The 15060-nt window shown below is 37.4% G+C and overlaps 1 protein-coding gene across 2 annotated transcripts; it reads right to left on the bottom strand.

The window, feature by feature from the left end:
* Positions 1-9678: 9678 nt before the first annotated feature.
* Positions 9679-15060, bottom strand: LOC141689766 (protein-tyrosine-phosphatase MKP1). Of its 2 annotated transcripts, XM_074494153.1 has the most exons (5): positions 14880-15060; positions 12747-14634; positions 11959-12632; positions 10381-10569; positions 9679-10031 (listed from the first exon to the last, which is right to left on the bottom strand). In XM_074494153.1, the coding sequence occupies exons 2-4, from the start codon at positions 14440-14442 to the stop codon at positions 10507-10509; spliced, it is 2433 nt and encodes an 810-aa protein (XP_074350254.1). In that variant the 5' UTR covers positions 14443-14634; positions 14880-15060; the 3' UTR covers positions 9679-10031; positions 10381-10506. The 2 variants fall into 2 exon arrangements, with proteins under 2 accessions (XP_074350254.1, XP_074350253.1); XM_074494152.1 differs by having other exon boundaries at positions 11959-14634; positions 14880-15059.

Below are 15060 nucleotides of genomic sequence, written 5' to 3'. Positions count from 1 at the left end.
TTATTCTCTGAGATAGTATTTGATAACTTAATGATTTTACATCACTAATGGAGAAAGCATAACATTGAAATAGCTTGGGGAAGAAGAATATTGTTTCATTCCACTTGATCTTATCAGAGTAGTAGTTGTGGCTTTTATAAAGAATAATAGATCACAAATAAGGCTAACAACCTTGCCATATATGTAAGGCATACAATAATAACGAGAATGTAAATTGACAATAATGGATAATCATATATAAAAGGGGCTGCTACTTTAATACTTCCCGTCAAGAGCTGATGTAGGAACACTAGGTGAACTTCCCAGCTTGCTGATATGCTTGGTATGAAGCTTGACTGTAGAACTTTTGTCATAATATTAGCAATTTGATCAGAGGAGGATACATGTGCAGTTTGGATGACTCCAGCTTTCAGTTGATCCATGATATAATGACAATCGATGTCAACGTGCTTGGTTTTTTCGTGTAGAATTGGATTAGCTGCTATGGTAATAGCAGCTTGATTATCACATTTGAGTACAGCTGGAGGTAGATTCTTCAATCCAAGGTCCTTAAGAAGAGCAGAAATCCAGGTGACTTCACACGTGGTGAGAGTCATGGCCCTATATTCGGCCTCTGCAGAAGTTCTAGCAACCACGGTTTGTTTTTTTATTTTCCAGGAGATAGGGGACTGACCAAGGAAGATGCAATAGCCGCTTGTTGATCTTCTTGTAGTGGGATAACTCGCCCAATCAGAGTCACAATAGACTGTGAGTTTGGCAGCAGATTGAGAAGCTAAGAGAATTCCTTGTGAGGTGGTTCCAGATAAGTACCTTAACAGCCTTTTGGAAGCTTGCATATGAATATAAGTGGGGATTTGCATAAATTAAGTCAAAAGCTACACAGTGAATGTAATGTTGGTCTGGTAATTGACAAGTAAATCAGTTTTTCTAACAACCTTTGATAGCAAGTTGGATCTGGAAGTTGTGCACCCTTGTCTTGTGTAAGCTTTAAGTGAGTATCCATGGGCAGATGTACGGGCTTAACATGGAGCATCCCATACTCCTTTAATATGTCAATGATGTGCTTTTTTGTGAAAAGAAAATTCATCAGAAGATCTGTGAATTTCCATTCCCAGAAAGTAGTGGAGTTGGCCAAGATTCTTCATGTGAAAAGTCCGTGATAGCATTTCCTGTAGCTTTTCAATCTCGGACACGTTGTTCCCATATACTAAAAGATCTCTACATAGACCAAGACCAAAGTTATTGTAGAATCTGACGTCTTTGTGAATAGGCTATGATCTGAATTGGATTGAAGAAAGGCCATATGTAGGAGAATAGATGAAAGCTTGTTGAACCATAGTCTGGGGGCCTGTTTAAGTCTGTATAAAGATTTTAATAATCTGTAAACAAGAGTTGGATCTGCTTTAGATATCTGAGAAGGATCATCAAATTGCTGAATTATGCATCCTTCATGTGTGTAACCAGTTGGCATCTTCATATATATGGTTTCAGAAAGCTCCCCGTGTAAAAAAAATAATTTTTAACGTCCATTTGAATGGTGTGCGATTCCTGCATTGCTGCAACAGCCAACAAAGTTCTCAAGTTTGTCATTTTTACAACAGGTTCAAACGTATCAAAGTAATCATCTCCATACTTTTGTTTACATCCTAAGATGACAAGACGAGCTTTAAATCTATCAATTCTACCATCAGGAAGGAATTTGGTTTTATAAATCCATTTACAACCAATATCTGTTTTTACAGGTGGCAATGTAGTGATAGCCCAAGTTTTGTTCATTTCGAGTGCATCAAGTTCACTGTTCAAGTGAACAGGGTCTGTGATTTGAGTCAAGGTGGACAAGAAACAGTGAAATATAGGGGCAATGACTAAGTTAGCTATGTTTCCAATTTGTTGAGCTGCATTAGCAACAAACTAATCAAGCCAAGCAGGGGTTTTGGGTTCTCTTGTAGATTGTCGAAGAGGAAAAAGAGATTGAGTGGAGTTATCAGAAAGATGAGATGGATCAGTTTATTTGGCAAGACCACTGGTATTTTCAAAGGATGGATAAAGGATATCATCATCACATGGTTGAGAGGGGATTAATATAGATGATGGTTCAGGGATAGGGTGCATAAAAGTGGATTCAGACTTACAGTGAAATGGAAAAATATTCTCATGAAAGAGAACATCTCGTGAGATAAACATTTAGTTTGTATGTAAGTTTAAGAGTCAGTGGCCTTTCTTATTAGTAGGATAGCCCATAAACACCGTAGGTACAGCTCGTGGTGTGAATTTATCAACTGCCAGCTGAGGGTTACTAGCAAATGCTAAGCAACCAAAGATTTTAAACTGCTCATATGTGGGATCGATGTTCCTCATAGAGACACTCATATGGGGTTTTATTATTAAAAACAGGAGATGTGAGGCAATTGATTATATGGACCGAGATCATAACACACTCCCCCCAGAAAGAAAAGAATGACAGTAGATTGAAAACGAAGGGCTCGGGTAACCTCGAGTATGTGTCTATATTTGCGCTCTACACGAGCGTTTGATTGAGGGAGTCTAACATAGGATGTTTGGTGTATTATGCCATGTTTATTGAAGAAGTGTTTGCATGCCATATCATCAAATTCTAAAGCGTTATCAGATCTGATGATCTTGATTGCTTTATGAAAATGAGTGTGAACATAGTTAAGAAATGTTGCAAGTGTGTGCAATGACTCAGATTTACGTTTTAGTAGGTACACCCATGTATGACGTATATGGTCATCGACTAAGGTCAGGAAGAAACGAAATTTAACCCTAGTGCAAACCTTATACGGACCCTATATATCTATATGCACTAAATCAAATGAATGCACAACATGAGAATTACTTAGAGAGTAAGGTAATTTGGTAAACTTAGACATAGGGCATGTCAAGCAAATTTTGGAAGATTTTGTGTTCGAGGAGAGATTGATACCTGGAATCAGTTTCAATTTAGAGAGGGGAACATGCCCAAGTCTGTGGTGCCATAGCTCCATAGGATCAACTACATTTGGTGTGACAATGGTTGAAGTGTTTCCATCTGCATGTGTAGAAACAGTATTGGCATACAGGACATTAATATTGGGTTTGAGATAGTACAAGCCGTTTCTTGCTTCCCCCACTCCTTTAACTTCATCAATATAATTATCAGTGATAACACAGTGAGTCGTGTTAAAAGACACTTGACAATTGTTATCAGCTAGGAGCTGTTGCACAGATATAAGATTGTGTTTAAATGATGGCACACACATGACCTTTTGCAATTGAAGTCTGATAGAGAGATGCACATTTTCTATGTGAGTAACTACTGCAGTATCACCAGTAGGAAGAGTAATCTGAGTAGATTTTAACAATGGAACATGATCAATAAGAGCACCTAAATTTGGTGTTATATGAGCAGAAGCTCTAGAATTTATAATCCATGAAGTAGTATCAAATGAAGATTTTGTGGCATTGCAAGATATCATCCTGAAAAATGATGATCTATTTCATCATCAGTGTCTGAGTTCTTGCAATTTACCATTAACCGAGGCATTAATTTGGCATATTGAGCCAACTATTGTGGAGTAAAGAGAGCTGAAGTGTCAGGACTGGATTGGTGAGCTGTGGTAGCACCAGCAACAACAATCATGGCTTTGTGAGTTCCTTGTTTTCATTTGCCACTTAACTGGTTTAGGATAAACTTGTTTTGATAGGGCGGTTTAGTAACAACACCCAAATTACTAGGATGTTGAGGATGCTATTTTGGAAAGCAAAGGACAATCCAGCAACGTTCCCCCACTATGACTTTTACCTCCACAAGCTGAACAAATAACAACAGGCCTATCTATTTGGACTCTACTGTTCATAGAAACTAGATCATTATCAATCGTACCCAAATGCAACAACTCGCGTTGTGCTTCTTCTTGCTGCAAAGAAGCTGACACAATTTCAACAGTATGGAGTGGATCTAAGAGTAAGAAATGACTACGCTGAGCTTTCATCTAGGCCATTTAAGAATTGGAATAGTTTGGTCTCATCTTGTTGTAAATTTATAACCTCTAGCAATTTAGTGACCTCGATTGTTGTGGCGTTAACAGCAGGAAAACAGTTTAAGGAATCTATTTCAACCCACAGAGATTTCACTGTAGTGTAATAATCATTAATAGATCTTGAGTTATGTTTTAACTCATATAAATCTTTGTTAATCTTGTACTTGGCCCATTTGTGAGGGTAAAGTGTTTTTCAAGATTTAACCAGATATCTCTTGCAGAGGTCATAAACACAATAGATTTCTTAATAGAGGGTGAAGCATTTTGATTAAGCCAAGCAATTACCAGTTATTTCAGGTCTCCCATAACTCCCCTTGAATGGCATCTGTAGGTTTCTCAGCAGTTCCTTTAACAAATCCAAGTTTGCATTTCGAACCCAGGCTGATTTCCATCGATCTATGGCAGACACGATAATCTGTAGATCCTTGAAATTTCTCCACTTGAATGGAGTTTGACCCATCAGAAGGGTGAATAAATAATGGGTTAACCATATCCTGGTAAGTAAGTCTCCCAGGTGTTGAAGACGCTGACGCCGTCAAAGGATCTCAAAAAAAAATTATTATGAAGATCAAAGAAAAGAGAAGAAGGGTATGCTATACTCCTAATTTGTGATGTCCTACTCCGATACCATGGTAACTAAATGATTATTTTACATCACTAATAGAGAAAGCATAACATTGAAATAGCTTGGGGGAAAAGAATATTATGTCATTCCACTTGATCTTATCAGAATAGTAGCTGTGTATTTTATAGAGAATACTAGAGAACAAATAAGGCTAACAACCTTGCCACATATACATATGCAAGGCAGACAATAATAACGAGAATATAAATTGACAATAATGTACAACCATTTACAAAAGGAAGGGGCTATTCCTTTAATAGTATTCGACCCCATACTCATTTATAAATCATCATGTGTGTCAACTTAGCGACAAAATTGGCCATACAACAACGGTGTGCCGCTCTCCTCCAAAATCAGCGTCCACCCTAAATTCGCCTCAGGCCAATCTTACCACTCCTAGTAAAAACCCTCAACACAAACCCTGGCAAGTTGACGTTGGACCATCGCATCATAATATATCATATCTCCGCAACCTCTCCATCACATCATAATACATCATATCTCAGCAACCTCTCTGTTCACTCTGACTACGATGGCACTTATGACATACTTGTGAGAAACGGTACATTTATCCATATTATTCATACCGGCCGCTCTACTTTATCTTCCTCCCATATTTTTTTCATTTAACTAATATATTCGGTGCATCAAACATATCTCACAATTTTTTATCCGTCTCTCAATTCTCCAAGACTAACAACACTTTCATTCAATTTTTTCCTCATTCTTTTATTTTGAATGATCATGGGGGCATTCTTGGCCCGCGACCAGAATAAAATGATATCTATGGATGACCCGGCTATACAACAACTCAACATGCTTCCATCCATCCCACCACATCTACCTTTGGCGCCACCGGCTTGGTGATCCGTCGAATAATATTCTCAGCAAATTTCCGATTGATATTTCTTTTTCTGCTTCGAGCAAGTCTCATTATGATTCATGTCTTAGTAATAAAAGTCATAGACTTTCTTTTGGCACAAACACTATTCAATGTAGTTGTTCATTTGAAGTTATTTATACTGATGTGTGGGGATGTATGGGGACATGTCCCTTTTTTTCCTTTGATCAATTTAAATATTATGTTATCTTCATTACTGGCGAAATACTTTTGGCTATTTCCCCTGTGTAAAAAATTTGATGTTAGTGTAATTTTCATTTGCTTTAAAAAAATGGATTGAATTTTTTTTCAAGTCCAAATCAAGACAGTATAATCTGACAGTGGCGGTGAATATCAATCCTTCACTAAATATCTCTCTTATGTTGGTATTCAACATTTAAAATCACCACCATGTATTCCTCAACTTGTTGGTACTGCCGAACGCAAACATTGACAGGTCTCAGACTCCTACGTCATGTTTCCCTACCCATGACTTACTGGACATCAGCCTTCAAAATAGCCATTTACCTCATTAATCGTATGCCCCCTGAAGTCCTTAATTATACATCACCTTTTTTTTATGCCCTCTTTCACTTCTTACCCAACTATCACAAACTCCGTGGATGTTTATGTTATCCTTATTTACGTTCATTTGCACCCACCAAACTTCATCCACGCTCAAAACCATGTATCTCTCTTGGCTATTCTATCTCTTATAACTCTTACCTTTGTCATGATCTCGTATCCTGTATCCAAGTCCACGTTTGTAATTGTATCTCGTCATGTGATCTTCTGTGAAAACTCTTTCCCATTCAAGTCCAAGCAACATAACAGTTCTGCGTTTTCAGAACTAACACTATAAAACTGGTTTCCACCATCAAATGACCTCCCCTCATCTGATACCACCTCTTATTCTCCTAACCTTCCAATTTTAGGCCCTTCCTTGTCTATACTTCACCAACCTCCTCATTCTCCTCTCAAACGCTCCAAACACACTGTTCCCGCACACCATTCTCCGGTTGGTTCACCCTTCTCTGAAACACCAAACACATCTACTTCCCCACCTCTCTTTCCAACAACGTCATCACATAATCAGACCCCTCTCTCCAGCTCCTAATCCCATTTCTCTTCCCCAACATAACTCTCGTGTCATTATTACACGCTCCTAAACTGGTAACTTGAAACCTAAACAAATTTTCAATCTTCACACTCGAGCCACTCCTACTCCTCATGTTGAACCTACCACACTTAAACAAGCACTGCAACACCAACATTGGCGGGATGCCTTAAATATTGAATACAATGCCTTGCTCAAAAATAACACATGGACACTGGTTCCACCCTCACCCCACCGAAATATCATCAGATGTAAATGGATTTTTCGTACAAAAACCAACTCTGATGGTTCCATATCTCGCCACAAGGCCCTCCTTGTGGCCAAGGGCTTTCATCCACGGCCTGGAATTGATTTTACTGACACATATAGCCCTGTAATTAAGTCCACTACTATCCGCTTAACCATAGCACTAGTCTTTCTCGCTCCTGAACTCTGCGGCGAGCTGTTAACTTTGGTTGGGATTTGCGGAAACTAGACATTAACAATGCCTTTTTGCAGGGGGATTTATCTGACACCGTGTTTATGGCATAACCCCCTGGTTTCCAACACCCTGAATACCCGCACTATGTTTGCAAGCTTAATAAATCCATATACGGTCTCCATCAAGCACCACGCGTTTGGCATCATGAGTTACGTACTTTTCTTCTCCAGCAACAATTCTTCAATTCCATTTCTGATAGTTCTTTATTCATCCTTAATCAACATTCCACTCTTATTTATGTATTAGTTTATGTCGACGATATTACTGTCACCGACAACAATCCTCAAGCCATCCAGCGAGTTATCAGCATTCTTTCTTTTAAATTCTCCCTCAAAGATCTTGGTCCCCTCCATTATTTTCTCGGTATCGAAGTAACTCCTGCTTCTCAAGGCCTGTTCCTTTCACAACATAAATACATTACTGGAAATTTTGTCCAAATCCAACATGCTTGATGCTAACCTCATGCACACACCCATGTCCAACATAGAGTCCTTAAAACTTCACGGTGGCACTCCCAAAACAGATGCAACCCAATTCCGAAAAATCATTGGTTCTCTTCAGTACTTGTCTCTTACCCGCCCAGATATTTCTTAAGCCATTAACAAACTCTCACAGTTCATGCACTGCCACATTGGACAGCAGCCAAACGTATATTAAGGTACCTGAAAGGCACTTCCCACCATGACATTCACCTCAAAAGAAATTTCAACCCCTCCTTACATGGCTTCTCTGACTGAACTGGTAATCCTGATGAATAATGTAAAGTTTAAACAGCTATATGTAAAGTTTATAATCAATGAATAAGATTAAGTTACTTTCATTATTTTACTCATTCTCCGTAACTTCTTCAGTACCGTTGAGACACATGCAAACAGAGGCATCTATGTAGGTGATCTGAGAGGGAAAGTTCGTCATGGCAAAGGTAAGTACAGTTGGACTAATGGGACAGTTTACATGGGTGATTGGTCCGAAGGAAAAATGGATGGAAAAGGAAAACTTATTTCACCGTCGGGTGAATTTTATGAGGGTGATTTCAAAGAGGAGCTCTGGTAATGGTAAGCGCACTTGGTCAAACAGAACATTTTACGAGGGGGATGGGGACAAAGGAAAAATGACCGTAAAAGGTAAGTTTCTTTGGCCATCATCAGAATCGTATGAGGGAAATTTTAAGGAGAATCTTTTTTATGTAAAAGATAAATACACTTGGGCAAACTGAAAATTTTAATGAGGGTGATTGGGACTAAGAAAAAATGATCATAAAAAGGAAGCTTCTTTGGGCATGAGGTGAATCATATGAGGCAAATTTTAAGGAGAATCTCCGTCATGGAAAGGGTAAACACACTTGGCCATATGGAAAAACTTATGAGGGTTATTGGGACGAAGAAAAAATGACTGGAAAAGGGAAGTTTATTTGGCAATCAGACGCATCATAATAGGGTGATGTCTCCGGGGTTACCTTCATGGTAATGGTACTTAAACATATTCAAATGGCTGTGTTTACAAAGGCTCCTGGAAGTTAAACACTCCGCATGGAATTGTAGCTGTAACTCACACAATGAAGAGGTGAATGTTCCAGGTCGTATATCACGGAAGAGTATATCGTTGGAAGAGAACTGGAGCCTCAGTCATCGCGTTTCAAGCTGCAATACATCATGCCTTCCGTCTCGTACTTTTGATGAAATCCAAATTGAGGTGCAGGATAGTGGGAGGGATTTTGATCAAAGAAAGGATTATGAAAAATAAAGGTCGTTATATAAGTATTAATAAACATCGTCATTAAGGAAGCAAAAACGAAGTCAGGTACATACAAATATGAAGCTCAAAGGTTTCACGTTGCAGTGAACAGGACCTTTACTTTAACCATTGATATTACACACATTTTGCGCATTTTCCTACTTTAATTTACTTTAGTTTTACATTTTCCGATCAAGAAAGTAACTCAATAAATTGTGTCCATTTTATTAGTTATCGAAATGATATTTGTTGATTGTTTTATTATTTGTTTACTGTATATATTATTAATATCAAATGAAAGATTGATTGGAGTTATTTATTATTAACATCGCCCAGTCCATTGTTACTATAAAAAACATTGTAACACTATTCCTGTGAAACACACAACTGGGGACTATGAAAGCAAGAAACTCGTAAGATAGACTAACTTATATTAATCAAAAAATGTCGGATGAAAAAAAAAACTTCTATGTATCAAACAAGAGTATTGTTCTATTCTATTTAGTTTAAGAAATAAGAACTAAATAGAAATGGCTAAAACAGTAAAACATGTGACATACACATCAAATCTAATCTTAAGTCCTTTAAATAATCATATCCAACAATCCAAGTTGATTATAGTTTGGGACGGAGGTAGCATTATTCACCTAAAATATAACAAAAAAATCAAATTTCAGGATGAATGTGATGCATGTCATTATTTTGTCATTACACTTTGTTCTAGATGTTTGTGCACTAACAATGGCATCTATATAGTGTATAAAACATTAAAAACTGTGTAAGCATTTGGCACAAGAATCATGAGAAGAATAAGGTCTGCACATAAACATCAAATATTGCACATAAAATTGATCCATCCTACATAATTGTCTTTACAAGACTTTTATGAAATTAGTTGGCAAATTATTCATTACTAATCCATTAAGCATATAAGATAAAAGATTAAAGACTTTAACAATTTTTACTAATTGATTATAAAAAACTCTGTAACTAATAGCGAAATGTACAACCATTTTCTAGTTAAAGGAAAATGATGAAGGTAAAGAGGGTGCCGCCAATATTCCTGGTTAATGGTTAATCACCGCTGACAACTTACAATGTAACCTCTTGTCCTGAAACCGAAACCGCTATAACTTACAAAGTAAATTCATGTCCTGAAACACAGCATATATAAATTTAATATCAGAACTCTTATTTTTTAAACCAAGATTAATTGATAACCAGCAAAAGGATTCCCAATTCCCAACACCGCCTATATACAATTTTTGAAGATTAGCAATTTTGAAGAGGCAAAAAAACTATATAATGATAATTTAAATATGAGGCAAGGAGATGCATTAAATAACAAAATCCAATTTTAAACTTCTTCTCAATTTTTTGTTGCCTGATTTAAAGCTATAAACAGATTACAAAACTATATTACGATAATTTAGTGTGCATACCTTAATTAGTATGCCCTAAATATCATACTAACAAGGGATGATTAGCTAATAGTTCCAATACCTTTATAGTTTTGTACGGCAAAGTTCCTTGAGTTGTTGGACAAGTTGCAACTACAAATTACGTAAAGCCAAAGAAATGGAAAAATGTGCGAAGTCCAGACTGCAGATACCGTCAGATTTGAAATGGTTATAATTTACAAGAACCTAACATTGCAAGAAACTCCTCAGGTTCTTCCTCTTGTCTTACAATCTGATCACATCCAATATCAAACTCGAACAATTAGTATGTTACAAATATGGCCCAAATTACAAAACGATACATCAAATGATAATACAAAACCATAAGACCATGTCAGGTGTGAAACAAATGCAAACAATGTAAGTTTAAGTGTAAATTCACACAGGTCATTGAAACACAAAAACCTATTATATATCTGAAAGTCAAGATACTACATATAGAGATGTCAGAGTACATCCAGAGATGTGAGATTTAATCTTATTCTTTGATTTACTAGGATTCCATAACTCCAGTTTTTGTCCTCGGATCTAATTACTTTGAAGGTACCAGGAAGACTGATTAATTTACAGTTAATGGCAGGGAAATGATCAGATGATGATAACTGACAATAACAATAGACATCAGATGATGATAACTGACGATCACTTCCTGATTTTTATTCTTTCTGGTTTTACTATAAAAGACACTCTAGTATTGTTAGAGCAGATTATGTTGCTATCTTAACAGAGAATGACTGCTTACAAGATCTACTAAACATAATAATTGTAAACTTTCTCTGAAACTATGTTTAGTTGACTATATATTATATACATGCCCTTCCAAAACATATATATTTTTAGCAATCATCAAAAGAAACATAAAATTTGGTGGTGAGGCTTCAAGCAGATGTTTCACTAATCATACAGGCACTACTTTATTCAGATATCTTGCAATTCTTAACAAGTTACATTTCAAGGTGGTCAATTTGTTTTCCCTCTCTGCCTAACAAAATGAGAATTTCAAAATGTAAGCAAGGAAACAGTAAAATGAGTTGAAATTTTTTACATTAAACCAGATTGATTATATTTAACAAGACCACTCTTGATAAGTGTGTGCAATCATAAAATCATAGCAAGTAGATAAATATGGGTAACAAATGATGTAAAGCAAGGAAACTAACAATATTTTTCACTAATTATTTCTTTTTGTAATTAGAAATCATGTTAATGTAGATTTTTATGTCTTGACTCTATAAAGTATGTAGACTGTTAGGAATATTAGATTTTTAAATAATGTCATTTGTTGGAATAATGTATTCACATTAGAACTTGTCTCCTAGTATAGTTATGCTAGGGGATCACTGTTAAGAAATAAAAATCGTTTACAAGTATACATATCATGCACTGCTAGCAAAATCTCCTAGGTGTTTATTGCACGTTTTCATTTGTTTGCAATAAGGTAATATTAAGTTATCCCTCTCTTTAAATATAGTATATACTTTTAGCAGTGTCATGAGTATATTGGTTCTACCAATTTTCATTCATTGCCATGCATCAACAAACATGCTACCTATGAAGATTACATTAATACCACAGAACATTTATTAACACATTAGCAAGATCAAGTTAATGCAGGATGTACCTTGACGTCAGTGTCATCAGGCAGGCCCATTTGAGTGATAATATCAAGACTAACTTCATTCCAGTTAATCTCTTTAAGCTCACCAATCTCCTGGTCTGCCTTTAGTAGCATCTTCTCATCACCATGACTGATGCATTTTCCTATCCAAATATACAAAACCTTATGCTCTTTTAATTTTCCAACGCCTGAGGCTGGAGCAACAAGGATGACAATATTTTTGGAATCCAAATCAGCTGCACAAAAAGACACAATCTTCTCCAAAGTAGGCCACCTACATACTACCAGTTGAGTTTGCTTTGGACAAGATAAATTTCTGTCCGCCAGTCCAGAGAAGTCAGTTGCGCACTTGGCACCCAATAATTCGTTTCCTAGTCCTTTATCTGACATATTGTCAGATGCAGCTTCTTTTACATTAATTACTCTATATGGATTTACCTGAGACATAGGTTCCACATTTGCATCCTTTTCTCCTTTCAGCACCATTTCCTCATGTTCATCCGGGGAATAATTATCATTTCTCATTACGACACCAACATTTTTACAGGTAACACCACTGGGAGGAGCATCTTTATCTCTTGAATCATCAGTAAGCGTTGGCAACTTGCTACCTCTCCGCTCCGCAATAGAAAGTGGAGGTTTCTTGGATGAATAAGATACTGACTGAGTACTACGGCCTGAGTTAAGATTTACATTCATATATTCAGTGCTTTTAGACATGGATTGAGGAGAAGGTTTACAGGACTGAAGAGATAAATTGGAAAAGGAGGGTGCAAGAGCTAAAGAGTTACCATCTGAAGAGTATTTGAAGCTCCTACTTGAATCTGATGACAAGGACTTTGGAGAAGGACAAGGTTGTGATGAGGAAGACATGGTTGAGGATGAAGAGAAGGAAGTTGATGGTGATGATGACAACACGGATGAAGACAACGAATTTACATGAGAAACTGATGGCTTGGACAAAGAATTTTCTAAACATTTTTTCAACACAGAATCTGGATAGACTCTGGAGAGAGATGATTTTGAAGCTGTGGCAAACTCATTCATGCTTCCAGAGGCGAATTTGCGCCTCAGCATACTCCAACTGCTTTCTCTTACAGGAAGGTGTGTTTCACTGTCAGCGTCAGACGAGGCAAATGGAGGCACAAACCCCCCAACGACTGCTTTCTGGAATATCTCAAATTCAACACTGTATTTACTCACTTCTCGCTCACCTGGAACTATCTTCTTTGATGACTCGATGACATCTACCCCGTTGCTAGATTTATCTATTATAGGAAGGAATTCAGAAAAAGCATCCCAAAAGTACGAAGGTTCTTCTCCTTCCTTTATAGCTGCGATGGACACCTGCAATTTTTCATAACGAACAATCTGGCAAACAGCTCCTCTGGCATCTCTTTCCATAGTGGTTTCACATTTAATACCTATCCAAACATAGATAGCAGATGGTATATGTATAATAAACGCACCCCTAGAATCCAAAGCAGCTGGGGTAGGAGAATTTAGCATTTTTGGCACAAGATGCAAGGGATCATATGGAGAGTGTGAAGCAATTCTGTACATCCTGAGCAACGAACTGGGGCTCAGAGGAAAAGCATGCACCCTTTTCTGGCACTGTAACAACTGACAAGCAAAACCCATATTTGGATCAGTGATACCTCTAGCTGTCTTCACGTACTGAAATGCGTCATCAAAATTTTTCCCTTCTCTCCACATAATGTAAGCAATCACCAATGACGTAGAGCGGGAAACTCCTTGACAGCAATGAACAAAAACATGTCCCTTCTGTTCCCTCACATCTTCAAAATAATCAAATACATCATACAATATGCTAGTAATATCTTCTGAGGGGCTGTCCTGTAACCACAATGTACGATATACAAAATCTGACTTAAAATATTCTGGACAGACAAAACCTACACAATTTAAAATATGAGTGATTCCGTGCTGTTTAAGTATCACCCTATCTTTCGCAACTCCGTCACCCCCAAGATATATGTGCTCCACAACCTTAGAACATTCCTTATCATAGACTGCAATCTTATCTTTTTTCACAAGCCCGCTATTTCTATCTACCTTACTCCGGATAGATGATAAATCAAGCTTCAATCTCTCTCCACCACTACTCAAATCTCTCCCACCAGGAGTACAAGGAAGTGGCCACTCCCCAACATCATCAGACCCAGCTTTTGGCCACTCATCCAAACTTCTACGAGAAATTGCAAGAGGCTGCAACGGTGGCAAAAGCGACCTAGCCTTTCCCTGTGTTCTAGGAGTCAAAGGCACATCAAACCGACAACGCCCACCATTTGGATCCATACCATCTTTCTCACCATTCGGGTCAGGAGGCAACATGGTTCTTGAAGCAGACCACGAAGCCGACCTCCAATACTGTTTTCGAGGTACTGGAGCTGGACAAAGCCCAGAAGAACCACCACGACTGCCACCAGCGCCATCGCTGGCAGCAGGATCATCCTTCCCCAGCATTCGAAAATAACTTCACTAATCAAACTCCCAAAAAACCACACCAGAACTCTATAAACCCCACAAAATATTTCCCCTCTTCACTAAATTAAACAATTGCAGATTACAAAAAACACAAACACTAACACAATCAAACCATACTCACTCAACCAAAAACACACTAAAGCTCAAATCTTGATCTTGCACAAATCAAACCTACAACAAGAACAAACCAACACAACTACTCATCAGTCAATACATTACAAATCAACAACTTACACACACACAAACACAAAATTCATCAAAAGGGGTCAACCCCAAGATCTCAAAACACAAAAAACAAGCAAACCCCACAAAAAATCCAACAAAAAAAAATCCAAGATTTTCACAAAATAACAAACCCAATAAGAAATGAGGCAAGAAAAACATCAGATTTAAACAGAAACAGAGGAAAGACATACCCTTCAAAGCTGTTGATTGAATTGTATGTATAGGTTTGTGTTTGTAAGTATAAAAACTGGAGATTTGAGGGGAAGAAGAGTGTATAAAATTATCTCTCTACAAACTGTCAAGTCATGTGAAAGGACCCCTGCTCATAAATTACATCCAATTTTCTTCAATTTTCGTCAGCAGACTGCTTAT

This window comes from Apium graveolens, chromosome 10 (genome assembly GCF_009905375.1).
Source record: "Apium graveolens cultivar Ventura chromosome 10, ASM990537v1, whole genome shotgun sequence".
In the NCBI taxonomy this organism is placed as follows: domain Eukaryota; kingdom Viridiplantae; phylum Streptophyta; class Magnoliopsida; order Apiales; family Apiaceae; genus Apium; species Apium graveolens.
Note: the sequence above shows the minus strand (reverse complement) of the source record. Positions and strands in the feature narration are given on the sequence as shown.